At 50.8% G+C, this 26,705-nt stretch overlaps 2 protein-coding genes across 16 annotated transcripts in view; one reads left to right on the top strand and one right to left on the bottom strand.

Moving 5' to 3' along the window:
* The window catches only part of PPFIBP2 (PPFIA binding protein 2), a 143,374-nt gene extending 128,454 nt beyond the window's left edge, over positions 1-14,920 (top strand). For 13 of the 14 annotated variants that reach the window (XM_019456183.2, XM_019456179.2, XM_019456181.2 and 10 more), the window contains 9 exons: positions 5,956-6,106; positions 6,362-6,473; positions 6,716-6,804; positions 7,112-7,234; positions 8,391-8,516; positions 9,185-9,373; positions 10,705-10,881; positions 13,109-13,174; positions 14,455-14,920. In XM_019456183.2, coding sequence (XP_019311728.2) covers positions 5,956-6,106; positions 6,362-6,473; positions 6,716-6,804; positions 7,112-7,234; positions 8,391-8,516; positions 9,185-9,373; positions 10,705-10,881; positions 13,109-13,174; positions 14,455-14,526 — 1,105 coding nt within the window. In that variant the 3' untranslated portion in view covers positions 14,527-14,920. The remainder of the gene's footprint in view (positions 1-5,955; positions 6,107-6,361; positions 6,474-6,715; positions 6,805-7,111; positions 7,235-8,390; positions 8,517-9,184; positions 9,374-10,704; positions 10,882-13,108; positions 13,175-14,454) is intronic. The other variant, XM_053900014.1, reaches the window with a different exon arrangement.
* A 3,022-nt stretch (positions 14,921-17,942) lies between these two features.
* On the bottom strand, positions 17,943-26,417 carry LOC109271095 (NADH-cytochrome b5 reductase 2). 2 transcript variants are annotated; one of them, XM_019456199.2, is made up of 9 exons: positions 26,285-26,417; positions 25,299-25,439; positions 24,936-25,008; positions 22,251-22,357; positions 21,845-21,974; positions 21,163-21,246; positions 20,347-20,432; positions 19,114-19,213; positions 17,943-18,222 (listed from the first exon to the last, which is right to left on the bottom strand). In XM_019456199.2, the coding sequence occupies exons 2-9, from the start codon at positions 25,371-25,373 to the stop codon at positions 18,050-18,052; spliced, it is 828 nt and encodes a 275-aa protein (XP_019311744.2). In that variant the 5' UTR covers positions 25,374-25,439; positions 26,285-26,417; the 3' UTR covers positions 17,943-18,049. The 2 variants fall into 2 exon arrangements, with proteins under 2 accessions (XP_019311744.2, XP_019311745.2); XM_019456200.2 differs by lacking the exon at positions 26,285-26,417 and adding an exon at positions 25,941-26,130.
* Positions 26,418-26,705: the final 288 nt, after the last annotated feature.

Here is a 26,705-nt window from a genome sequence, read left to right as displayed (position 1 = left end):
CATGTTTTACAGGTACACTAAGGTAAAGGCAAAAGGCTCCCTACAAACCAAGGTGGCTGGTGGGGGCCCTCTGGGCTCCCTGAGGACCTCAGCAGCTCTGTGCCTTGCACACTGGTACAGCCATTGAAAGCACAGATTCTGGAATTATAGACCCGAGTTGGAATGTGCTCAACTACTTCCTAGCTGTGAGCCTTCAACCAGGTTATATAACCTCTCTCTGCCTCATTTTCCTCATTTGTGAAGTGAGAGGTAAAAAGAAGTATTTTGTTAGAGTTCTTGTGAGGATCACATGCACCACTGCCCATCTAACCCAAGCATCAGTGGTCTGCCATTCATGGGTCCACTTTTTCTAGGAAATCTGAGAAAGGGCGTTGTCTCCCACCCCTCTCTGGGTCAGTCCCCCTCCCACACAGACCTCCACAGGAGGGTGTTGGCCTGTTGCCATTATCCCTCCTAAGACAAAGCACCGCAGTTTGCTGAAGGGTGTTAGCTAAAGGGGGTTGCAGAGGGGATGGGGCGCTGGAATCAAAATGGGAACTTTCACATGACTCTTCCATCGTGCCCAAACGAAAAAGCATTAAAAGAAGTTACACTTTTCCTGGACTGCCCTAGTAGATACCCTCCAGTTACTAGCTTTACCCCCTTTCCTTAGGTCACCCTATTCTGAGAAAGCATGCCCCCCTTCAGATCTGCCCAGGCAAATCTTTACTCCTGTGTTTTCGGAAAATCCCTTCCCATATCCTCTGTTCCCAGCGGACAATTTCTACAGTGTATTGTCTCCAGCAATGTTCTCCTAAAGTCTGAGTTATTTGGCCAAGATCAGGCTTCTGGGGGCCTTCCTCAAGACTGGATTGTGCCATTTTAAATCTGACCAGTGAAAAGTAACATTAACTCTCATATTTAATCCCTCTGAGATTGCCACACACCAATGCCGAGTGCAGGTGGTAAGATGTGCACAACTCAGATATCAATTCTCAGAAACAATACAGCCTAGATCCCAATGATGAGCAAAGAACGTTTCCCTAAAGCATCATGTTGTTGGCAGACCTGTACCCCCAAGGAAGGGAACCCACCAATGCACACTCCCCCCACCCTGCCACCCTCAGGCTTCTATAGGCTTTGCAGGTGCACACGGGGCCTTTCCACATCCACTCGCACTCTGGTGGCGTCCTCAGACGTCTTCTCCAGGTGCCTTGCAGAGAAGTGTGAGGGTGTGTAGACTTCTGTTTCTGCTCTCTGAGGATCAGGGTGTTGGTGTTTACCCTTCTAATCAAATGTAAATGCTCAGTAAATGCTAGCTTTCCAAGGCAAGAGAATCTAAGGACATGGTTTGAGAAGGCAGAGACCAATTCACAGCCCTTAAAAAGTGAGCCAGAGAAAGCTTATACGTTCCAAGAGCATTCCAATGTACTAGCAATTTTTAAATGTAGACTTCAACATCTTTGATTCTTCAGAGATGAAAAAACAATCTGCAGTAAGGTTGAATGATGAACCTTGGCTCCAAATCTGGCAATTTCTTTAGGGTTGATTCTTGAAGGGAAATCACTGGCAGGGGTAGAAGAAATTTTCTAAGACCCTTCAGCCCTTTTTTCTTAACATAGGACTGCATAGTTAGGGGGCCCATTTTGCCATTCTGGGCAACCATTTTGGGATGGGGTAACCGAAGTCAGGAACTTTCTCTGCTGAAGGAAAAATGGCATTTCCACCCACAGAGCTGCTTTGTTTGAATGTCTTTGTGCTTTGTTAACCGGAACAGTGATGATGAAGGGAAAGAAAATGACGTCCTGAGGAGATTGCTGCATTTATACTACCAGTGCTGGTGGTAACAACATGTGTTGGCCGGTAGAAAAGAAAGAACTTTATTACTCGGAAGCAGAAACTTGATAGAAGCTAAGGTCCTCTGGTATTTATAGATGTTTCGGTATAGCCTTATAAAATATCGCCAACAACATCCCTGTAGGAAAAACACTTTGTTACAGCAAGTCTCCAGCCCCAATCTCTTTCTTTTCCTAATGAAATATTTCTTTTTTAAGTATCATATTTGATAGTGACACTTTATAGGACTCCTCTCTGAGGTTATAGAAGAAGGAATTTTATTGTCTTTTTTCCTCTGGTATCAGGTTTTACTGATTTGCATCCCAGGAGGCACTGCTATAGAGGGTGCCTGTCACACCCACAAAATACTACATTTTTATTGTTAATTTCGTTTGCATATGTTTGTCATTTTTCTTGAGCTGTCTGCATTGTTTTGCCCATTTTTGTTAGTGTCTGTCTGACAAATTTCTGTCTGCTCTCTCTATATTAAGATATTAAGCTATGTCTCATTGTGATAAATTATTTTTTAGGCTTCTCGCAGAATTTTACTTTATTCTCTGACAGTTTGATATATGGAATTTTTATGTTTAAACTGAGGTTCATGAACTTTTCCTTTGTGGTTTCTTCCATATTAAATGTTTTTGACGATTTGTTTTTCAAGTTTATTTATTTATTTTGAGTGAGAGAGAAAAAGGGTAAGTCAGGAAGGGCAGAGAGAGAGGGAGAGAGAAAAATCCCAAGCAGGCTCCATGCTGTCAACCTACGAACCGAGATCATGACCTGGGCTGAAGTCAGATGCTTAACTGAGCAAAAAACTGTTCAAATCTTCTCTTAGGGATTTATTTTGGTATGTGGTGAAAGGTAATTTTATTTTTCCAAGAAAAAGCAGCAGTGTGTAATGTATAAGTCAGGCAGACTCCATCACATGGTTGGATCTCATCTTTGTGCAGGGATTTTCTGAGTTGGTCTCCTGAGTCTACTGCCCTTTGAAACTGTAGCTTTATGAGGGTTTCTAATCAGACTATTTTATTGCCTTTCTCCTGTATTCATGGTCAGTGTCAGGTTTATCCTGAATGTGAGAAAGCCTTAGCTTCAAGGTCCTTTACTTGCACCTGAGTGTCTTCTAGTATCTAGAGAGAGTCTAGTCAATGTGCTGGTGTTGCCATGGGTTTCGCAAAATTTTCCTAAGGTATTTTAACACGTCCAGTTTGGGACTGCCAACTCTACTCCAACCTTCCCATTGTCTACATATTGCCTTCTGTCAAATGACGTTGGAGCAGCATGGGCATTTTGGGGACCTGGCTAAGGGGAAGTTGAGTTTTGGGTATCCATTTGGTTTGGATTTGTTGGGATGTGCATATGTGGTTTGCACTCACTTCATGTTTAGTTGACTAGCTGTCCAATATAAAAATGGCTCCAGGATTACTGCTACTTCCCAATGTGCCAGTTTGCCCAGCACTCTGATACAAAGACGCACAGTTGGAGATCATGTCCCAGTATGAACATGCACTCTGATATAAAAAGGCAGAGTTGGAGATTGAGTCCCAGTATAAATGTGTCCTTTGGCACTCAGTATCAGAAGTATGGGGTGGTGGAAAAGAAACATTTCAGATGTATAAAACCAGAAGCTATTCTGTGAAAACTTTTTCCAGTTGTTAGATCTGCAAAATCCCAGGCAAGGGATTCAGTTCTCTTGGACACTTAGGGAAAAGAGAAGTTCTGTCTAGGCAGAAATGCACTAACGAAGCTTATACTTCATATGTTCTCCCTCTTTCACGGGGAAGGCATATCTGATAACTTGTTACATCGTTTTAACTGCGATTTGGAAAGATGTTTTGGAACATGTCAGTAAAGCAAGGGATTTGGCTGTGTCTGAAAGGTACCTTCTCTGTCCTCTCTAAATGACTTAAAAGTTTGTTCAGCTAAGGCCCTGGGCGACCCCGGAACTGAGAGAACCTGGGGTGGGGGCAGGGCTGGGAAGGGGGAAGAAGGTGAAGAAGAATCAGGGTCTGCTACTGTGAGAACAACCCAGGGGTGGGAGGGTGGAGACCATTTACAAAGAGGGACATGGGAATTCTGCTGAAGACAAGCACCAGATTTTTAGAAGGTTCTGAACATGTGTACAAGACCGAGATTTTCAAATTATCTCAAAAACACTTATTTTTCCTTCAGAGCTGAAATATTCCTCTGGTATATCAAATACCCATTTTTACCAATTTCCAGAAACCAGAAAAGGAATGCAATAAAAAACTAATAGAATGTGAAAGAAAAGTGATAAAATGCACATTTGAAATTGAAAGTATTCTCACATTAACAATAAACAACAACAAAATTCCAGATCATACCCAAAGCGGTAATTCGTTGAAAGCAAAAGATAAATTCCAAACAAAATCCATGAATAGTTTCCTAGATTATTGTTCCTATAAAGTGAGTCATATGAGCACACTGGAAAACTGAAATGTCTTGATTTCTATGGGATGGAATATATCGACAAAGGTAACAAACTCATAAAGGAATTAATAAAAATATGTCTAGATTTCATAATGTTTTTCAGTTTCATTATTTGTACTTTTCTTAGAGGGCCCCCCAAATTTTGTAAGTTCTAGGTCTCACAAAACCTGGATCTATACCTACTCATGTCTCATTACAATCCAGGTTCTAGACTCCCAGTTGTCTGGTATTTACCCCAAGGCACCTAGAATCACATTTTCTTGTCATTCTGGTCTTCTAACTCTTTCACTTTAAGAATAACTCAGCCAGGCATTCAAATATATATATATATATACATATATATATACACACATATATATATATATGTATATATATATGTATATATATATATGTATATATGTGTGTGTGTGTGTGTGTGTATATATATGTATATATATATGTATATGTGTGTGTGTGTGTGTGTGTGTATATATATATATATATATATTTTTTTTTTTTTTTTTTTTTTTTTTTTTTTTTTTTTTAACCAGTGTGTTGGGGTACTTTTCTGGAAGGAACCTTACAGGCTCTCCGGTTTTCTACATTCCATAAATCCTGCTTCGTTTTTTCCCAATGAACATAAGAGTCGCTTTGTCAACCTCCCTCACCCCAGACTCCATTGAGGTTTTGAGTGTACCATTATAGTCACACTTTAAATGAAAAATTAATGTCTTTAAGAACTGATGGCTTTGTAATACCCAGTCATCCTGTCTAGGAACACGAGCTAGCTCTTCATTTATTCATGACTCGATGCTGCTCAGTTGAGTGTTACAGTCGCCACCTCCCCCTGCACTGCCCCCCACCGCCCCCCCCCCCCCCCCCACCAGCACACAACACGTACACATTGCTTGTAAAAGCAACTCCTGGACATTTTAGCATTCTGGTTGCTATAAGTGGGACTTTTAAATTACCTTAAGAGAAATGTTAGTATCTCTGCTATGGATTTTGTAAGTCCCATAAATACTATGTATGTGTCTTATAAGTAGCCACCTTACTGAGTTCTCTTAGATTTTCCAGGTAGGCAGTTACCTCATCTGAGAAGAGTGGCTTGCTTTTCCTTCTACTTTGTATCCTCCTTTCTCTCTCTTCCTGAACTGGCTGCACTCTCAGACCAGTGTGATTAGTCCTGATTAAAAACATTATTTTTATTGACTTTAATGTGAATGTCCCTAGTGTTTCATTAATAAAGGATTAGTTGTTTAGAAGTTGTTTTTAATGTTTTTTTTTTAATGTTAGAGAACTGACCCCCTTCTCCTAGTTTTCTATACATTTCCCTAAAAACACTGTTGATCCACAAAAATCTTGTCAATAACATGATTGGTTGTAGATCGTCCTCCAAATGGAGCATGACTCTGGGCTTGTGGCACACGGTGCCCAGTAAGTGGACGGATGGCGCGTAAACACAGCCTCCCGGGGATCGCAGAACTGGCCCCTGCTGACAGTCACTGCAGACTCGAAATTCAGACCAGGTGTTATCAAAGGAAACTCTAGAGTCTACCGCAAATGAGAATTATAGTGGAATTTTGTACAACTAGACCCCATGTTGGGATGGTTTAAAACCTAGTTCCCTTTTTTATGTGGCTCCGTTGTGTTCAGATGCAGCCTCAGGCTCTCCCACTAACAGGGACATGTTGTCTTCCTGCTTCCCAGTGACGCTGGTGCCCCCTTTGCCCAGTGGAGCACAGAGCGTGTGTGTGCGTGGCTGGAGGACTTCGGCCTGGGTCAGTACGTGATCTTTGCCAGGCAGTGGGTGACTTCTGGCCACACTTTACTGTCAGCTACCCCTCAGGACATGGAAAAGGTAAGGGCTGAGTCCTGGGAAGGAGGTTCCCATTTCTCCTCAAACCAATGTCTGGGAAGATGAGGCCCCCACTTCTCTATCCCCTGCCCTTACACACACACACACGAGGGTGGGTGGAAGAGGCTGAGATTTCCTCTGTCACTGCAGGTTGATCCCTTGCACTGTGCAGGGGTCCCCAGGTGGACTTCCATGACGCCCTCTGAGGGTCAAACTGCCAGCTGGAATTTCATATCTGTCTTCATCTTTCAATTTCAGGAGTTAGGAATTAAGCAACCTCTGCACCGGAAGAAGCTGGTTTTAGCAGTGAAAGCCATCAACACCAAGCAGGAGGAGAAGTCCGCACTGCTCGACCACATCTGGGTGACACGTAAGGACCGGCAGTATATGTAATATGTTTCCAGTAGCTCCTAAGGGTAAAAAAGCATTTCCCTGGGAGTATGTGGCTCACAGACTGCAATCTACTTGGGAAAGGCACGTAGATTACTAAACCTTATGGGGAATACAGCTGCACTTCAAGATGATGATTTGTTGCTTTTTATTTATTTATTTGCATGTATGGTCTCCCATTCTTAGGAGCCCTAACACACCCATTTCTTCTGGTTTCTGTAGGTTGGCTTGATGATATTGGCTTACCCCAATACAAAGATCAATTTCATGAATCCAGAGTTGATGGGCGAATGCTACAATATCTGACTGTGGTGAGGATTTTCCCTTTCAGTGTTTCAGTTGTCCCTGCAAGCACTCAGCTCAGGTATCCCCACAGCAGTTATTTTAAACCTGATTCCACCTCCTCCCTCATATTCTTAGGGTCTTTAAATAGTATTGTTCATCACAGAAGAGGTCGGAAGTAGCAGAGTATGAACACCATGCTACAAAAAGCTGCTGTGTCCACATGCCCCTTCCTGAGATGTGGTAGACTTGTCTGTGTGTGGTCTGGGAAGGAAACTTAAGGATCTTAGTCACTTTGGAAATTCGGGTTTATTAACCAAAACATTTCTCTTCCAGAATGATCTCCTCTTCTTAAAAGTCACGAGCCAACTACATCATCTCAGCATCAAGTGTGCCATTCATGTGCTACATGTCAACAAGTTCAACCCCCACTGCCTACACCGGCGGCCAGCTGATGAGGTAAGGAGAGGACAGTACCTATCCCGGTAACCCTGAGTCAGGACACATGCACGATTGGGTGTGAGAAAACAAGAATGACCTCAGCGCAACATGGCTGCCTTTCGGACCAGGGCACTTAGGATTCTTCCCTTTGCTAGTGCCACATGGTGCCCCAAACACCCGTTGCTTGCATTTTGTGTCCCACAACGGACATTAGACCTCCAAGCTCCCACCGCTCTTGGGGGGACACATGCTCAGGGCCAGAGGCGATAACAGCAAGTCTTTCAAAGCCATTGCAGTGATCAAAGATGATGAGCAAGTGGAGCAAAGGAGAAGGAGGGGAAAGCAAAACAGACAGATGGGGTCAAAGTAGACGGAGGAGAAAAGGAACCAGACATTTCAGAACAGATCCCCCTACTTGCAGATATGAAATTAACTGACCTCCAGTCCAGGTGCACAGGGGATCCCTGTGCAGGTTTTGCTAGAGCAGAAGTCACGTAGGTAAACACAGCAACCCTCATTCTGGAGAAGTGCCTGATAATGTTCTATATTACCTCAGAGCGCTTGTTGGGCCCTGTCTGCTATATTCCTAGGATCTAGTATAACCCTGCTGTAAGATTAACTCTGCTTCCTGAGGGATTAGAAACTCCTACCCCTACCTTCCATTTCGTTTTTGTCGAATACAAATATGTTTTGGATGCCTTCTGTGTGTCAGGCACGGTGCTGGACATTCTGAAGACCAAGATGCCACTTATGTATAAGCGTCTTAATGTGTGTTCCCCTAAAACATTTGGCCACGCCATGGAGATCTTTTGTCTGTAAAACACTTGGCTCGTAAATGATAGTCCTCTTTAAAGTTTTGTTGAATTACTGAATGAATGACTCCATGCCTTCATTTACTGGTCCCAGTGTTAACCAGATGATTAGGGAGTCTCAGGATTCTGTGCCATCAGATATTTCAGTGTAGAAGAGCTTGCAAGATTCTGTGAAAGCTCTACTACTTGGAAACTGGGAAGGCTCTCGGATGGCTGGGATGGCTGCCTGGGTCTCTGGGCATGAGGGCTGCCTTCTGGTCAGGCATCTGAGGCAGGCTTATTCGCAGGGGCTGGCCCCCAGAGAAGACCACAGGTAGGACCTATTAGACCTAACTTTTTCACTCTCCTTCTCCCTCTCACAGAGTAACCTTTCTCCTTCAGAAGTTGTACAGTGGTCTAACCACAGGGTGATGGAGTGGTTGCGATCTGTGGACCTGGCGGAGTACGCGCCCAATCTTCGTGGGAGTGGTGTCCATGGAGGCCTCATTGTGAGTGGCTCTTTAGCCTGCTTTGGCATTCAGAATGCTATTCAGAAACTTATTTCTGGGCTATTCAGAAACTTATTTCTCAATGGCCAGACATAAATCCTAGTAAAAAAATAGCCCTTGCTTGCATCAATTGAAATCTCAAAATATTTGATAATTTGCAATTGGGAATTAACATACCTCATGGAAACAGGATGGTTTCTGGAAGAACTTCTGTAGCAATAGACCCAGAGGATTCCCAGGACAAATGGGTTGCATGTCAGACTGTACCTAGAGTGATGCAGCGGCTGGGGAAGTGAGGGGCTGGCCACCAAAATGTAACTTCCTGCTTGCCACGATATGATCATGATGGTCACTCAGATCTGTCAAGTGGTAAAGCCAGTGGGGAAATGAAGGGATGGTTCAGATGTCAGAGTGGACCCTGGGAGACCATCTTATCCAAAGAGTCACAGCTCTCTGCTGGCCTGTGAAAATGAGGTTGTCAGTCAACAAATGTGGTAGCCAGGCCCTGTGCCAGGAAAAGAGAGGGGAGTGGGATACAGGACAAGTGGATAAGCTTCAGCCCTTGCTCTGGAGGCACCCCTGGGCCCACGGAGGCCTGCTTCTCACTGTCACCACCTGGAGCCATCTGTGGTCATCACTGCGTGGCTCTGTCTGTGCTTTCTTCTTAGATCCTGGAGCCCCGCTTCACTGGGGACACCCTGGCTATGCTTCTCAATATTCCACCGCAGAAGACGCTCCTCAGACGTCACCTAACCACCAAATTCAATGCCCTGATTGGTCCTGAGGCTGAACAGGAAAAGCGAGAGAAAATGGCCTCCCCGGCTTACACACCACTGACCACCACAGCCAAAGTCCGGGTGAGTTGCCAGGCCCTCTCTGGGGTGGTCACAGGGGCCCGCCTTCTAGCACCCATGTTGTACTGAGTTTGGCCCAGTGCCTGGAGCCAGACCAGCGTGTGCTGCCTGGACGAGGAGGCTCTCTCGGGTCCTGCCCCGAGAGCTCGGTCTCCTTGTCCGTGTTTGTTAGGCCAGTTCCCTGCCATACCCGGGTCCAAGGAAGAGAGTACAATTTTCTTTGCACAGACACCATGTCCAGGAAGCATCTCTTCTCAGGCAGCTGGCACTTGTCCTCTACCCCAATGCCACCTTGACTCATCTTGCAAGTAGATGAGTTCATGATTCTGAGTTCCCTTCAGTCAGGCTCATCTGTGTGCCATGGGGTCTGAGAACTGTCCTGGGGCACCTGGATGGCTCTGTCAGTTAAGCATCTGACTTCGGCTCAGGTCATGATCTGACAGTTCATGGGTTTGAGCCCCATATTGGGCTCTCTGCTGTCAGCACAGAGCCTGCTTCAGATCCTCTGTCCCCTTCCCTCTCTTCCCCTCCCCGCCACCAAATAAATAAAAACATTAAAAAAGAAGAACAACAGCTGTCCTGCCAACACAGGGAGCGCTCCTGTTCACAACTGGCCGTGATTGCCTGTGCTGTGGAGGTGGCCAACACACAGCGGCCCAGGGGGCCAGAGATTATACAGGCACCAGCGCCACTCACTGGGGTCTCTGAATCTCACAAAGCCCATTAGAAACTGCCTGAGCCGCACTGTCCTCAGACCGTGTCCTTCTTAGACTGAAGACCCACAGACAGAATCTCTGGAGGCCAGGCTGGCCCTGTCCCCAGCAGCACGGTGATGCCTAGGTTTAGCTACAAGTCACGCACAGACCTCCTTCCCCAAGGGAGCAGGACCAGAAGTGTGTCTGGGGGATACCAGCAGAAGTAGCGCTGGGTGAAGCTAGAGCAAGCAGGAAGGGCCACCTGGGGCTCTCCAGCATGGCCTCCCCAGGGCAGGGGGCGCTGCGAGCAGCTGATGCAGCAGCTGTGTGAGACGGGTCCTCCACCTCAGCACCCTCTAGAAGCTCCTAGGCGCCTCCCCACCCCCGGGGGGGAAGTAGAATGTCACTCATGGGACAGCAGAACCTGGGTTTCTCGCACACAGTCTTGAAGGAGCAAGATTCTCCTTCCTCGTTCGAGATTATTTATCTGTTGCCTGTCCCTAGCTGGGAGCTCTATTTTGTTGAGATTTTTTTCTAGAAGTAGTTTGCCTCATTCCTTTCCTCATGGGCCTGCTCTTAACCATATTGTGAGTCCTGTCTGCACACTGACTTGATAATCTCACATTTGTTGTGTTTTAGCCAAGGAAACTGGGATTTTCACATTTTGGAAACATAAGAAAAAAGAAATTCGATGAATCGACAGACTACATTTGCCCAATGGAGCCCAGCGACAGTGCTGGTGACAGTCACAGGGTCTACAGTGGCTACCGGGGCCTCAGCCCCCTCGATGCCCCTGAACTGGATGGGCTGGACCAGGTGGGACAGATTAGCTGATGGCCTTGTTACCTGTCTTCTCTGTGCACCCGAGAACTTCACAGTAACACTGCGTGTGTCACCATATAACTGCACCTCACCCCCTGCACCTATGCATGCCTCGCAGAGAACATTCCAGCTGTTGTGTACCCCAGGCCAGTGTCTTTGAACTCTGAGGGTGGCCAGGGTACGGAGTTGCACTTTTGCTAAGGGGCCAGGCTTTGGGGACTGTTGCCAGAGGTGGACTCGGGAGGAAAGACACAAAGATGCTTGTATATTTTTGTAATTCTTAATGGCCATGTTCAGCACCGGTGGAAACACACGAACTTGGACACTGGTCCAGAGGTCACGGATGATTCCCAGAGGCTTGGCTCTCGGGCCCTCCACTGTGCTTCCAGTTGAGGGGCGATCTCAAGTGCCTTAGGCCTGTGGCCACAGAGTCTTGGCTGAGATCCAAGGGACAGCAGCAGGGATTTCTGCCACAGTGATGGTGTAACTGTGTTGTGCCTTAATACAGAGGTGGTCGCTTCTTTCTGGTAATAAAAACAATATTTATGTAGAAAGCAAACAGGGCCGTGTAGCTCTAACCTCACTGGGGGATGAGAGCTGGGCACAGCTGGAGAGGGAGTGCTGTGTACGGCATGGCCTGAGAGCTGGTAGCACCGTGCCAGTCCTTGGCCAGGTGCACTCAGCCTTTGCCAAGTGTCATGGACAAGGGGGCTGGAGCAAGGAGGGACCCCGTATTCTTCAGAAGGGTCCATGGCCTCTTCACTTCAGGCTCCACCCACCTCCCTCTATGAAGCCATGGAAAGCCTTGTGCTGACTGTAGGTCACATCTGTCATGCAGACCCCAAAGTTGGTTTCTGTTTCAGAGGCATGAGCCACCTGGGGGGAGTGGGGGGAGACAAGAAAGTGGCCTCGCTGATAATAGCCTCTTTTCTTTTGTGTGGTTTGTCAGCTTCTCTGTTATTGGCCTGGCTGGGCCCATAACCAGCGTGGGGGTTGGTCTGTCTGTTGGCAGAAATGGAACAGCCCTGTCCTCCTGATTTAGAGTCTGGCTAACTGATAATGGCTCTTCCAGATGGGCCTTGTCTGGACGGGGACTGAGGGAAAGACACATCTTGCCAGTCTGGATTCCTGCTCATGAGATTCCAGTTTGCCCTGGGGCAGGTTTTGGCCCTGCCGGGTCCCCTGGACCTCGTCTGCAGAATAACAGTGGCATCGTAACTGGCGGCAGGGGCAGGGCTCGATGGCCCCACTGAGGACACTCTGCTTCTGTCCCAGATGGAGACAATGCCAAGATTTGCTTCTGAAACTACCAGCGGCCCCAGGGATGGCCGATGACCACAGGCCATGACCTCCTGCCGCTGTCCCCCCGCCCCCCCTCACTGAAGTCAACCAGTGAGAACTGGACAAACTCTCCAGCTGGCATGGCTGGTGCTTGATCCCAGTACCCAGGACACGAAATGACAGGTGCTCCTTAGGGCGGGTACCTGGACCTTGCTGTCATAGAGCCCCAGGGCAGGCTTGGGCCCTTTTTTCCTGTAGTCTTCTGGTGAGAGAATCTCTGCATGTGCCTGTTTGCAAACCCCACATGGAATTAGATCACTAGATCTCTGTGCAGCCTCAGGCAAGGCCTGTATCCCTTTGTGGGCCTCAATTTTCCCACCTAGAAAATGAAGCGTTGTACTTAAATCCCTCAGAGGATGCTTCTAGATCTACGGTGTCTAACTAGGCTTAAGGAAGGAGCAGACCAGCATTACCTGAGGAGGAGGGGTCGAGGGAGGCCCCTGGTAGTGAGGAAGGTCTATGAGCAGCTCCCTGAAGGTGCCCACCTGTACCTGTCCAGGGTCCTATTGGCACCGGAAATTGTGGTTGTATTCAGCATCCCGAGACCTTCATCCCTGCCGCTCCCTGCTCCTGGAGCTAGCTGGAGCACTGAGCGTGTGCGGAAGGGAAGGGCTGCTTCTCACAGGCCATCTGTGCCCTCTTCCCGTGTGCCCCCAGTGCTGGTGCTGGCGTGGCCCAAAGGAGTGTGTGCGCACGGCTGTGTGGGAGACCAGAAGCCCTGCCCTTCCCAGGGACAGAAACAGCATGTGCTCTGCCCACCTGTCACTCCTCAAGCCTGGCCCCCTCCTCGCCCACTCCCCCAGGACAGGACTTGCATGCCATCTCTGTGAATCACAAGCTGAGTCCACGTGTGTTGACCAGGCTGCTGCCCATTTTACAGATGGCGCCTTCGGAAGGCACTGTGACGCAGATAGGGCTCCTCTCCCAAGACATTCACCGTCTCACGGTAGGATTCTGACTCCTCTCTCCACAGCAGGACAGGTGCCGGGGTGGCCCCGTGAGTTTGGTACAGTGGTGCACAAGGCCTGAGAACCCCCACCCCACCCTGAACCTGTGTCATCAGTGCCTCTGCCAGGGATCCGCAGGATGGTGCTCGGCATGGTGGCCTGAGGTGGAGCCAGCTCTGTGGTAGAAAGCAGCCCAGAAGCTTCTCCATTGGCCTGCTGCTGGGCCTTGAGCTGGGCCTTGAGTTGCTAGGGGCACTGAGACAGGTCCTGGGCCCTGAGCTGAAACCAGCTGAAGTGTGCCGGGTCTCAGTTGTCTTCCCAGGCTCAGGGCTGGTGAGGAAACCACAGTGCTTGGCAGTTCTGGGTCACCTGCCTATCAGCCTGGTGCCCGGGCCTCATCTCAGACCTGCTGGACACTGTTCTGCCCTCTCTACCCTCGACATATGTATTTCCTGTCAGGCTTCTGACTTTGTGGATATCATGGGCATGTGAACATGTCCTGATGTGCCTCATGAGGACAAGCTGTATCACAGGGAGGCAGCATGGTGTTGGGGAGGAGTGAGCCACTTTGGAGTGAGGCCAATCTGGTTCAAGGCCCTGCTTTGCCTCCTACTAACTCTGGAACCTCAGGCAAGGCATTCTCTCTCCACACCCCAGCTTAGTTATCTGTAAAGCAGAGCTCATAATATCCTCCTTGCAAGGCTTGTAGGCAGGCTAGAGCTGGCAGTAAAAGACCATCCACAGCGAAGATTCACATTTTTGAGGCCCTGTACCTCCAACTGCCCATTAGTCCCTGGATGGTCCCATCACTGAGCCCACTGGTGTATCATCTGTCCATGTTGAGGCTCCTGTCACTGTCCTTCACTTATCTATCGAGGCACATTAAGAAGGCTGTATCCAAGGGCAAGACTGAAGTAGAGGGGGAGGCAGGGTGATCTCCCTGAATCCAAATGGGACCATTTTTATTTAACTTTTTTTTTTTTTTTTTTTTTTGGCTCATACACTGAAATGAATGCACCCAACCTTGCCCTCATTACCACTAGTAGGCCTTTGGTGGTCTTGAAATAGCAATTTTACCTCTAAGGTATGAGCAGTGCATATTCTTGATAGTGCTGTCTGTTCTGATTCAATATGTGGGGGTCCTGGATCTCATGAACTTAGAGGGTGCTAGTGTCAGATGGGACCACACCAATGTGTCCCACTGCTTCCCATGTAGCTGCCACAGGGCAGCCCTGACCAAAACCCTGTTCAACTACCCCTTGGGCCCGTGTCCTTTCAGACTATGCTGAGCCAGGACCAGCTGCTGAACGACTCTCGCCTGGCGGCTCCCAACCCTGAGGACTGGAGATGACTTTCTTCATGGCCAAGAGGCCAGAGAGGCACGTGTGGGGGCCCCAAGTCTCTGCTTCAAGGGGGGCTGGCACAGCCACCCGCAGAGTCCAGACGGGCTGGCAGGACATCTTGGAACGTGGGTGCTGACAGGAGCGAGCAGAGTGGTGAACAGATGTCAGGGGGTGGGCCCAGGGGGCCCCATGTTTTCAACTGTACTGTGCTCTTCACAGCTTTTATACCTTTTGTACTTTTATACGTGGACTGCACCCTACTTCTGTGGGGAGGGCAGTGAGACATCAGCACAGACTCGATTCAATGGCTCACGCTCTTCCCTGAGACAGTTGGGAGGTTCTTAACACCAAAGGGAAAGGGCAATGAGTTCATAAAAGCTCTGCTGTTAAGAAAATCCTGAAACAATGTTCTGGCTGTACTGGAGTGGCTGGAATGAAAGGGGGCCCCTCCTGGGCTGCTTCCACACACAGGGAGTACTTCATCCACAGGAACCTGGCTAGGGCGTTGGTGTTCAGGGTGACTGCAGGGAAGGAGCCTCTCTTCCCACTGCCCCAACTGCCCTCATCCTACCCTCCTCTGCAACAGAGGTTGTCAGTGCTGGGCCTCCTCCAGAGCAGAGACCGCTCTAACACGTGCAGGCACTCAAGCTCACCCTAGCTGACAGGCAGCACAGGCTCCAAAGTGCGGTTGTCTGATCAAATGGCTCCCCCCAGTGGACAGTGCTTGCTTACCCCCAAACCAACGGTTCCACCGCCACTCGCCATCTTCCCAGAGCAGCCTGTTCCCCTGGGGTGTCTCCTACCTCACCCCACATGCCCCAGCCATACTGTCCCTCCCAAACGGTCTCCCCACTTGGTAGAGCCCTGTCCTCTTCCTCCCTGTGGTGGCTTGGGCCTCCTCTCTCCTCTGATTTCCAACGCTGGTCTCCTCCTTGGTCCATTACCCTCCCAATTGGTCCCTCCAAAGGTTCTCTACCTTACCCCAGAGTGGCCTTCCCAAAGCACTGTTTTGATCCTGTTACCTTTATGCTCAGAACGCCTCAGTTCCAGAAGCCAGAGTAGAGTTCAAAAGCCTTTGCTAGCACCCAAGGCCATTCAGAAGCCACTCTGTAGCCTGTGTCTCTGCGTTTCCCCCACCGTGGGACCTACTTTTCCCCCGTGGTCCCCTTCACAAGACCCAGCATGACACCACTTCTTTCAGGAAGCCTTCACTGATGTGTTGGTTAGAGGTCCCTGTGTCCCACTGTGTAGTCTGCCCTTGAGCCTGAGCCCTTCTTGGCTCACCCTGAAGTACTGTGTCTTCCTTTCCATAGCCTCTCAGCACAAACTCACCAAGCAACCTGCTATGCGTGGGCTCCTGTACAGACCGGAATAAGAGCCAATGCTGGTCCTTAGACTGCTTAGGGGCTCCATGCTGCCAAGTTCCCCATCCACCCACCCCTTCATATGTGCGGGTTAAGCATGTTCCATGCCAGGCTAAGAAGGGCTACAGATACAGACAGGCATGAATGTCAAGGTCTTTGTCTGAGGGTGCTGATGGTCTAGTGGGGGGTGCACATCTGTTTCAAACAAGCGTGCGCTGAAAGTTACAGAGGCTCCAGTAGAAGTCTCTACAGCCTGAAAGAACAAGGTGTCCTTTTTAATGGAGAGCTGGGGGAGGGGACTGAAAACGACTTGGATTTCAGAGATGAATCAGGTTCCCCAAGGGTGCCAGAGGGGAAAGGCATTCCAGGCAGATGGATGTGGAACATGCCAGCACATCCCAGGAAGTGCCCAAAGTTGCTAAAACCAGAGAACAGTTTCTCAACCTCTGCGCTGCTGTCACTTAGGGCTGAATAATTTGTTGTGATGAGGGCTGGTTTGTGTGTTGTAGGAGGTTTCGCGGCATCCTCTATCCCTGTCTGGCAACAGCATGCCGCCTCTGATTGTGACAACCGAAAATGTCTCCAGACTTTGCCAAATGTTCTGGGGCGGGGGGGGGGGGGGGGGGGGGCAAAACTGCCCCCTAGCTGAGAACCACTGGGCCACAGAATGGGGTAAAAGTGGGAGGCCCAGGGAAGGAAAAATCTGGTGAAGTCAGCTGGGGTCAGATCAGGAAAGGCCCTGTGAGCCAGGTCCCTGTGATTTATCTTGGAGACACAGGTGGCCAGGTGGGGACTAGTAAAAGCAGGGGACAAGCATGGGAAGATGTGTGTTAGAGAAAAATATCTTCAAGTAGGCTCTTCCTCACCCTATAGCGCCTGGCAGAGTATCTTTCCCCAAGTAGGGGATTCGCTGAGGGGGTGCTGAACACACAAATGAGTGAAGGCTCACCGCCCCCAGCCCTGCCACCGTGGCACCCCTACTGGCCCTCAGGGGATCATCCCTGTAGGCAGGGCATAGCTGCACTTCAGTGAGATCTCTAGAGCCGTTTTCCCTTGTCCTGTACCCCCCCCCACACACACACACACACACATGGTGACACCAGGTTGCAGCAACACTACCATCCAGTTTCTGTAGAAAGGGAATGTCTTGGATTAAACACAGCCGGATCTGAAGCCCACCCCTGCCACCTCCTTTTGGAATGACCTAGGGGCAATAACTTCATCTTGGAGCCTCAGTTTTCTCCTCTGTAACTTGGAGAATAACTCCCCCCATAGAATCTCTGGCTTGTTATGAGAATGATGAGAAGTAAAGTGCAGAAAGGTTCTACCCACTCACAGTAACAGAGAAGCATATCAGCCTGGCCAGGAACAGCAGAGGCCATCGTGGTCAGTTGTATGATTTGGGTTTAGCAACGTGAAGGATTTAAGGAATAGCTCCTGGAGCCTACTCTTGTTTGCAAATTCAGAAGCTGCTATATTAACCACCCTGGGCACCACACTGGGATGCCAGGAAAACCACAGCCCTGGCCTGTGTTTGTTGCACAAAGCCCAGGAGTCCAGCATTCCTGGAGCCTGCCTACCCTGTGGATTTACTACTACCCTAATACATTTGAACATCATTCCCACTTCAAGGGTCTGCCACAAAGGAAGGAAGGATGCACGTGGAGGGTCCCTAGGCCCTCCAGTAGGTCTGGCCTTAAACACAGAACACTCTGAAGAGGGGTGTTCAGGAGACAGATTGGAAGCTGACGTGACCCCACTTGGATTCTTCTGGAATTCTGCCCCTGCACTTTTGCCAGTCCTGACCTCCTTGGGACAGAGAACAGTTCACATGTAGGGCTGGCCAAGTCCTTCTAACCTTCTAAAACTGCCTAGCAGGTGTCCCACAAGCCCCATCTCATGAGCTGTCTGCTTTGGACTGAAGCTTATTTCACTAAACTATGGGAAAAGCTACGAATTGAGCCTCCCAAGCAAGGCGGTCTCAGAAACCAGTTTATCTCCAACCCTGTGAATGCTGCTTCGTAGGCCCACACCCAGAAAAGGAGCGATGTGCCCAAGGGTGCATTACAGGCGCTTGTGAACACACGCCACTTTAATGTGCTGAGGCAGAGCTCACTCTGAAACAGAGGAAAGGGACCAGGCAGATTTGCTAAGAGCAAGGGAAGTATTAGTAAGTGAAAATCATGTCCTTGGTATAACCCAGTTTCTCCAGATTAGGGTGAGCGGCTGTCTGGATCAGGGGCAGGGGTCCACACACCAGGATGAACGTGGACTGCCCGGGAGGAGGGAGGTGCTCCTTGATCATGTTGGCGGTGATGTAGCCTGAGCTGTACTTCCAGCCTGAGATAAAGCAGAAGTAGAAGAAAGCTGTGGGGGTGCCAGGTGGAGTCCCTGACCCCAAGCCTCCTGCCTGGCCTCCCTAGACAAGGAACCCAGGCTGCTCTCCAAGACTTAGAAGCCTGCATTGCTGTTCTCTGCAGAGAAGCCGCAAAGTCAAGGACGTGGTAGACTCAGGCAGCCTTCAGAAGTGTCTACCCCTAGAGCCCAGGCTCACTGCTGGGACTCTGAGGCCCCCAGCAGGTGTCCGATGCTGCCGGCACTGTCGGGGATGGAGAACACAATAGTGGGGTGTGGTCTGAGTCAAGGCAGCGATCTGGGGCCCTGCAGACTGAGGTTTATGGCTCAGTTGGGGGCGCCCTCTGCTGGGCAGTGAGCTATATGACAAGGCAGGTGCAGTTCAGCGCAGCAGGAGAGTGACAGCCACTGATGGTGGGCTGTGCCTGGTGGTAGCCACGTGCTGGCTAGGGTCTCGGCAGCTGGCTGGGGCTTAGCACGTGATGACTGCTATCCAGGAGAGGCCGGGTGGTAAGGGAGAAGGGGTCACTGGCCATATTAGATGCCACGTGTGTGCTATCTCTGTGGGATGCTGTATCAAGTGTAGCATGGAGTGGGTGTTCAGACTGACCCAGTGACTCAGTGTCCCTCTGAGTCCCTCCTGAGGTTCAGCGCGTGTATGGACTGCTGCTGAGATATCACACACATGCCCTTGAGTGCTCTCACAAACAGGTCATCCCAAATCCTCTCTCCCTCAAATCCCTCCATTTCCCATGCAGAGACAGAGCTGCAGGTCTCAGCCCTCGAGCACAGATCCAAAAACCAAACCCAGGGACCAGTTCCTGAGGTGGGTCAAGGGTTGGAGCTAACCCACAGTGGGGACAATGGGGATCGTACCAACAGGAGGCCTGTCCAGGGTGTACCACAGGCTGAACTGTTCCGGGTGAGTTCTGGCAACTTCTTCAAGCTCTTTTCTCACCAAGATATCCTCCTCTGTCTAGAAAAGAAGGAACGTGAGCAAAGCCCCTCCAGGGACATCCTGCTTGTCCCCCACACTGGGCACAGGGGTCAGCACACGTCTGCCCAAGCTGCCACTGCTCCAGTTGGATGCTGTCACCACGGCTCCTGGGGCAAATGAAGGTTCTGCGGCACTTCCTCACTACCAACCCTCTCTCGTGGGTGGAGGAGGTGGGCTGTGCGGCAGAGGCGGTGACTGTCCTCAGCTGGAAGGACACGGCTGAGCACAGGTGCACAGGCTGGGTGGCCTCGTTCTGATGGCCCAGCCCCCCGCCCCCATCCACACTGAGCACCAGGCTACCCTGCCAGGCTGGACCGAGTTTAGTGTGGGCCCAGGACCTCTCGCAGGGAGTGCAAGGGGCGAAGGCCGTAATACGGAAAGAAGATCGCACCTAACACCATAGCACTGGAGAGCTACGGGACAGGAAAGCAAAGGCTGGAGCTTCATTTGGGGAAAGGGAGCCAAAGCCACGAGAAACCTGTGCCAGGCCCAGAGGTACCACACAGAGGACCTGGATCTCAAGACTCTTCACAGTTCCTACACCAGCAATCCTACTCCTGGGATTCTGTTTAAGAAAATAATCTAAAAGGCATCAAGCCTAGGCTATATTGTTCATCACCATATACTTTACAACTGGGAAAACTGAAAACAATCTGAAGGCAGAAGATGTAGTAAATTATGGTGCAACTTGGTACAGACTGATGAAAATATGTACAAAGAGTTTTGACAAGAAGAAAGTGCCTGTGTGGTAATGCTGGGTGAAAAAACAAAACTGTTATAGATGTAATTGCAAATATATGGCATGTATAGAAAAAAAGTCATATTTATTTTTGTATTTTCTGAAATTTCTACTGAGGGCATCTATGACTTTATACTCAGAAAACCAGAATTGCATATTAAGAAAGGAAGGAAAGCTTAGTACATAAAGTGGCTGGGGGAACAGTTAAAAACAAAAACAAAAAAAACAACTGAAAAACCAGGCCCTCCCCCAAGGCCGCAGGCACCCCAGCAGCGAGAGAACTCAGTATGGGGGAGGTATGAAGGCAGAGGCCCCGCTCAGCAAACATTCCATCCCACCCCTGCAAGCTCAGGGCTGATTCGGCAGAGCTGACCTGGTTGGCAAAGATGAGGGACATCCTGGTCCTGTCGTCGGGGTTCTTGGTGATGTGGCGAATGAGCTGCAGCATGGGCGTAATCCCTGGAATAGTAGCAGGTGGGACACAGCTAGCCGCTCTCTCTCCCTCTCTGCTGCCCACAGTCCCTGGTCTGCAGCCCCTTAACAGTCTTCCTTAGCCGCAATCCTACTTTTCTCATGTCTGCCCCCAAAACTCAAAGTGGAAAACCACCCCTCCTTTTGGTTTCCCCTTCCAATGCAACAATAAATCGAAAGGCCCTTTCTTGTTTTCCTGTGGCAAGATGGAAGGAGACTGGCTCGGAACTGAAAGTGGGCTGCACACCCAGCTCCCTCACTTGCTGTCTGACCGTGGTCAGTCACATGCCTGGCTGCGTGTCCCCATTTGTAAAAGAGAATGACAAGTAAATGTGTTCATTTTACGAGTGCCCGTTGTGGTGCCTGGCACATTGTAGGTGTTCCCACGTTCCATTCTTTCAGGCATTCATTTTCAAGGGTTGGGGAGCATCAGGCTTGACCTGGATCCAGGAGCCCTTGGGGGACCATGTGTGGGCCTACTCAGCTCGGTCCCCAGACCTTTCTATGGTCCCCAGCATGACTTCCTGGGGCAGCCACCATGTTGAGTAAAGGGAGCAGGGCACACGAGGTTGGTTTCCAGGCCTATCATCAACCTTGCACTTCCATCTAAAACAGCTAGGAAAGGGTCTCCCATGCCACCCCTTCTAGCATCAAATGAGTCCAAAGTTAAAAAGGTCTGGGGACCCACCCTGTGGCTGAAGCCCCAGAAGCCTCTTACCTGTGCCCCCAGCAATCATTCCCAGGTGACTGACCACCTTTTCTTCAGGCTCACTTGTTTTGTGTGGTTTGATTGAAAACTTCCCTGGAAACACAGAGGATACTTCTGACTTCTGCAGCTCTTGCCTGAGAGCTTACAAAAGATCCCGGACGCTCCTTGGGACCCCCAGGAGGAAAGTCCACCTGAGGAAGTGGCCACACCATTCTAAACCAGAGAAGCAAGTCGGCGTGGCCCATTCCACCAGTCCCGGTGCCCTGGTGCACAAAGTGGAAACAGAGGCTGGGCTTCTTTGAGGACTCACTAGACCTTTTCTTCTGAGGAAGGAGAGGGACACAGTGAAATTAAATGGAGCCTCGCAGAGCACTGAGCCACAGCAGTGAAAGAGTGAGTCGGTGGTGAACATGTGAGTAAGTGAGCGAGTGTGGATGGCATCCATCTATCCATTCTTCAGCATTAGCGGGCACCTCTTATGTATCAGGCATTGTGCCGGATAGACAGTGATGAGGAAAAACCCCAGCACTCCCCTACCATAACAAAGCTTACAATCTCATAAAGTGTGTGTGTTAAATGAATGTATGAAGACTTTAAGGACAAGTGCACATGACCCAAACATGAGACGTTTTCTAGAACAACCACAGGAATCTTCCTCCCAGCAGGAAGTCCAGCATAAACCCCCTAGTACCTGGCTCATGATAGAACAGGCGACCGGTGGGCCCTCGAAAAAAGACAGTGTCCCCAATTTTCATGTTCTCCAAGTACTGAGTCATCTTCCCCCCTTCTGGATAATTGGGGTGTACATTTTTGAAGTAGATCTGAAAAAATAAAGCAGCCTGTTTTTCACACACGCAGACCTGAGGTCACAATTGCATACAACTGAAAATTCCATTTGCCACTGGAAACCTTGCAGAGAAAATCCTCTGTGCTCACAGTTGCTCTAAGCACCCCCTGAAGACTTGGCCAAATCAACAGCTTCACTGTTAAATGACAGTGCTTGAAAGCCCTTCCCAGGACACGAGTCCCCTCTCCACCCTACCACCTTTAATAGGCTTGTGAGGGTGAGGCAGGTGGACCCAGTAGGCATCATTTACCTTTATAATCAAGTCCACAAAGCCTTGGTCATCATCACTGGACACAGGTGTGTAAGCCCTGACCACCAGAACACCATCAATTCTGGCCAAGAGATGGATATAGTTACCTGCAGAAAAAGCATCCAGTGTTAAATGTGAGCACAGCCAACCTAAACAGGACCCAGGATTCCCATAAAGGACTTGGCTTCAGGGAAGTGGGTGCATGTGGCAGGGTGCATGGGAGCACGGCCAAGCAGAGGAGGAGTCCAGATCCAGGAGGCCTGGGTCCTAGGCCTGCCCTTCTCACTCTGCATGCTACCCTGGGCAAGTCACTTCACCTCTCTGGGTGAGTGGGGACGATATGCCTGCCCTGCCCCCATCCCAGGGGAGCTGTGAGCTTCATGTGAATGCACGCTCACTCATCAAAATATTCTGTGGAACAGGAAGACCTCATTAAAGTTGGAGGCTGAGTATTAAAAGTAATAGGAGTGTTTCCCTTTTAAATATTTTTTGATGCTTATTTATTAGAGAGAGAGAGGGGGAGGGAGGGAGGGAGGAAGGGCCAGAGAGAGAGGGAGACACAGAATCCGAAGCAGGCTCTAGGCTCTGAGCTGTTGGCACAGAATCCGATGCAGGGCTCAAACTCACGAACCAAGAGATCATGACCTGAGCTGAAGTTGGACGCTTAACCGACTGAGCCACCCAGGCATCCCAGGAGTGTTTCCCTTTTAAAGCAAAATATGTTGCCTTCACAAAGTCATTTCTTCTTAGACTGAGTGGATCAGTGGGGTCTGTGAGTGAATCACGACCCCCTCATCTGTCTCTTGCTGCTTGAGCCGCCCTATACGCACAGGCATGCTGGGCCCCGGGATTTGGATACTGCAGACCAGGAGTTCTAGAAAGAGTGTTGTGTCTTTCTGGCCAATGGCTCTGCTCGAGGGGCAGCAGTAAAGTTTTGAGCCATGGAATTCTGCCCCTCCTGGGTAGAACCGAATGGACCAGGTATGGCCAGAGACCTACATATGGTGACTACAACCCAGTGTCACATAGTGGGTATGGCGACTCAGATGGTTGCTGGATCTAAAGTGGGAGCTTCAGTGACTAAGACAAGCAGTGGTGAGGGCAGGAGCTGCCATCAAGAGATGCTAAGAGACAGAGGCAAAATGAAGCTTTGTGCCATCCAAGGGAGTAGAAACTATGCACAGGAAAGATGGAGCAGAGGTGCAGACAGAAGCGGAAGCCTGGGGAGACACAGAAAGGAGGAAGAGAAGGAGGAGAGGAGGAAGCCTTGAAAGTCCTCAAGGTCTGTGAGGAGGCCCTGAAGCCTGAGGTGCAAACACTCGGGGTTAAAAAAGGGCAAGCGCTATACTGGAATTCAAATGAAGAGAAGAGAAAGGAAGGGAAAAAAGAAAAGACAGGCTCAATGACTCTGGCTGTGGCCTGGCTGGGCATCAGGGATGTGCAGAAATATATGCCTGAGGCAGTTTCCTTCTGAGAACAAATCTGAACCTGGAGACCTCAGATAGGCTCTTTCAGATGCAGCCAACCTGGACCTGGCCTGGCAGTGTCCGTCCCCGGGGAAAACGGGCTGCCTAGCTGGCCCCATTTCTAAGCTGCTGCATTTCCTCTGACCTGGAAAGCATCAGTGATCGCCGAGTCCTCATAGCAGACTCTCCCAGAAGCCTCTAAACTACCTGTCACACTAACTTTGCACCGCCTACACCAGGGCAGAGGAGAGGGTGGGTCATGGCAGATTCTAAGAAATTTCTATTCCTCGAAGTTTTTCATTCTTTTAGCCTTCTTGCCAACAGGACTCACCCCACAGACTAGGCAGAGGGCTGGAAGGCAGGCGGACACTGAGCTCTTGTGGATGGGGACAGAGAGAGGAAGCAGTGAGGAGGCTCAGGAGCCAGGCTGGCTGCCTGGTCACCTGAGGAGAGGTCAAGGTTTTGTCCCACACACACAGGACAAGTAGGTCGTGGATTAGGATCTCCACCAGGCTGGCAAGCAGCACTAGCAATTTGTACAAAGCTCTGAATCCCCAGGCTGTGGACCTAGCAGAGGATTTCTACCTCACCAACATGAAATTGGGTGTCTGGTGGTGGTACAGACCAGAAAGGGGGTAACTCGGAACTCTAAGACCTCTAGGGCTGGTATTCACAGTGGGTCCCTCCTTGTGTGAATCTGAGGTCCCTGCTGAAAAGCCACACTATGTGGGGAAGACACACTTGACTCCCTCCTGCCTCTCCACACATTCTGGGCCTTTCTCCTGACTTCAGGGGAACATCAGTTCCTTCTACCCCTCACATGTACACAGCACTTGGCACTTTCTGAATTTTCTCATCCATCAGTCACTTTACCTTCACAACAACACAAGCGGCGGACAGGCCTGGGAAACCCCATTTCATAGACTGAGGCTCAGAGAGGTTGAAGGACTTGACTCAGGTTGCCCAGCAAGGAGCCTGTGATGAGATCCCAGACCTTCTGATCCTAGATTCACTTCTTTTCAATGCTGAGATATCACTTCTGTGTCAGCCCAAATCAGTGAGAAAAGAAATGGACTGTCCCCAAGCCCATCTCCCTATCTCTCTTGAGCTCACGTGTCAGGAAAGATAACAAGAAGACCGCTACACCCCAGCTGAGTTTCTTAGAGGAGCAGAATGCCTGCAAGGCCCAGTCCTGGCGATGATACTAAACCCCACTCACCTACAGGAAGCCCCAAGACATGGTCCGGTGAGGGCAGTCCAAAGCGGAACCTCCAGGTGTTGTGGCTGATTTGCTATAAAATAGAAAACAGAGGCAGACTGTCAGCTTTCTAGAAGCCTTTCTGGGCAACTAAGATGCCTGGGAAAGGAGCTCTATTTGGGACTACCCCGGAACACATAGATGTACACACACACACACACACACACACACACACACACACACACATACACGCAGTGGGAGAAAACTGGAGGCCCTGAAACTCCTGTCCCATTGCCCTGCCTTCCCAGCCAGCACATCCCCCACCACTCTTGTGCTCTTCTCTTTCACAGGCTGACAGTGGAAAGGGTGGGCTGACTCCATTACCTCTTTCTCAATCAAAGGCAGTGGGTACTTGGTTTCAGAGTCCTGTAGGGTGATACATCTCTTCCTTGAGTTCATGTTCCTCAGGGCCAACAGAAGCACTGTGACTCCAAGGACAGTGATGACAAGGAGCAGGGTTGGGTCCTAGCAGACAGTGTGAACAGGGCACCTCAGGTCCTGCCGGCCCCGGGGGAAAGGACTGTGCTCAGGCACAGCAGTACCCTCCCACACCAAAGGCACAGAAGAAACCAGACAGAGGGAAAGGTAATAAAACAATGCAGGCTGAGCCTACAGTGGACCCGGAGGGTAGGGAGGGGTCAGCTGCACATCAGACCACACCAAGCAGATGGCCAGGGAGTGCTAATGTCACCAGGCCAGCCCTTCCTGCCCATCTGCCTCCATCCTGGTTACATTCGAGGGTGCAAGTTCTGGGAGTCCCCTCCTTGAGGTGATGACACTGCTTCTAACCCACAATCTGGAACATGGTCCCAGTCCCCAACGGCAGAACTAGACGGGGATAAGCGCTGACTCCTCCAGGAGGTGGCTGCGGCTAGGCAGGGATGGGGTTCACTTCCCCGCTACTCCCCTATCCAGGCGGGGTTGGGGTGGGGTGACTACCTTCGATCTGGGGGGGGGGGGGCTTACCTTAGCGCCTCGGGACACGCCAGCACCCTCCAAGGCAGGTGAAGGAGGCCTGGACTCTCACCTGCAGCCACTCCGCCGGGCTCCCGCCCCCGCCCCCACCGCCAGCACTGCCAACCTGGCCATCACCCAGCCAGCCGTCGCGGGACCGGGGAAGGGCCGCGGGCTCCCTCTCCCGCCTGACGCCCCGCTCCCCGCCATGCCACGCCTGCCCCGGCGCCGCTTGGGCCCGCCCCGCTCCCCGCCCCGCGCGGCGCCGACCGGCCCACGCCCTCGGCCGCCAGGCCCGCCCGGGGCCCCGTTGGACTCCCACGGCCTCGCCCCGCCGCCGCGCCCTGGGCACCCACCCGGAACGAGACGCCGAACAGGTCTTCGAAGTGGGGCTGGTTGCGAGGCCGCGGCGAGTCGGGCGCCCGCAGCTCCGCCTGGCGGACGCGGAGGCCTCGAAACCGCGGCCGGCGATGCGCGCCCGGCCACTCCCGCTTACCCCCACACCGCGCGCCCCACCGTGGAGCACCCCGCGCGCCCCCCGTGGAACCCCCCGCGTACCCCACCTCTCACCGTCCCCCGCGCGACCCCGCCGTGGAGCCCCTCGCGTAGCCCCCCACGCACCCCTCCCCACTAACCACCCCCCCGCGCGCCTCCCCGTGGACCCCCCCGAGCGTCCCCGTGGAAACCCCCAGCGTACCCTCCTACACCCCCTACCGCTCCCCGTCCCCCGCGCGAACCCCCGGGGAGCCTCTCGCTTACCCCCGCACCCCTCCCCGC

Source organism: Panthera pardus, unplaced genomic scaffold (assembly GCF_024362965.1).
Source record: "Panthera pardus isolate Hobbes unplaced genomic scaffold, ASM2436296v1 HiC_scaffold_12, whole genome shotgun sequence".
NCBI lineage: Eukaryota > Metazoa > Chordata > Mammalia > Carnivora > Felidae > Panthera > Panthera pardus.
Note: the sequence above shows the minus strand (reverse complement) of the source record. Positions and strands in the feature narration are given on the sequence as shown.

Coding starts and splice junctions, on each gene's coding strand:
- LOC109271095 (XM_019456199.2), bottom strand. CDS start 25,373: ATGAACTCAAGGAAGAGATGTATCACCCTACAGGACTCTGAAACCAAG. Junction 21,247..21,844: donor CCTGTTCTATCATGAGCCAG/GTACTAGGGGGT, acceptor CTGTGTTTCCAG/GGAAGTTTTCAATCAAACCA. Junction 18,223..19,113: donor CCTGGACAGGCCTCCTGTTG/GTACGATCCCCA, acceptor GCTTTATCTCAG/GCTGGAAGTACAGCTCAGGC.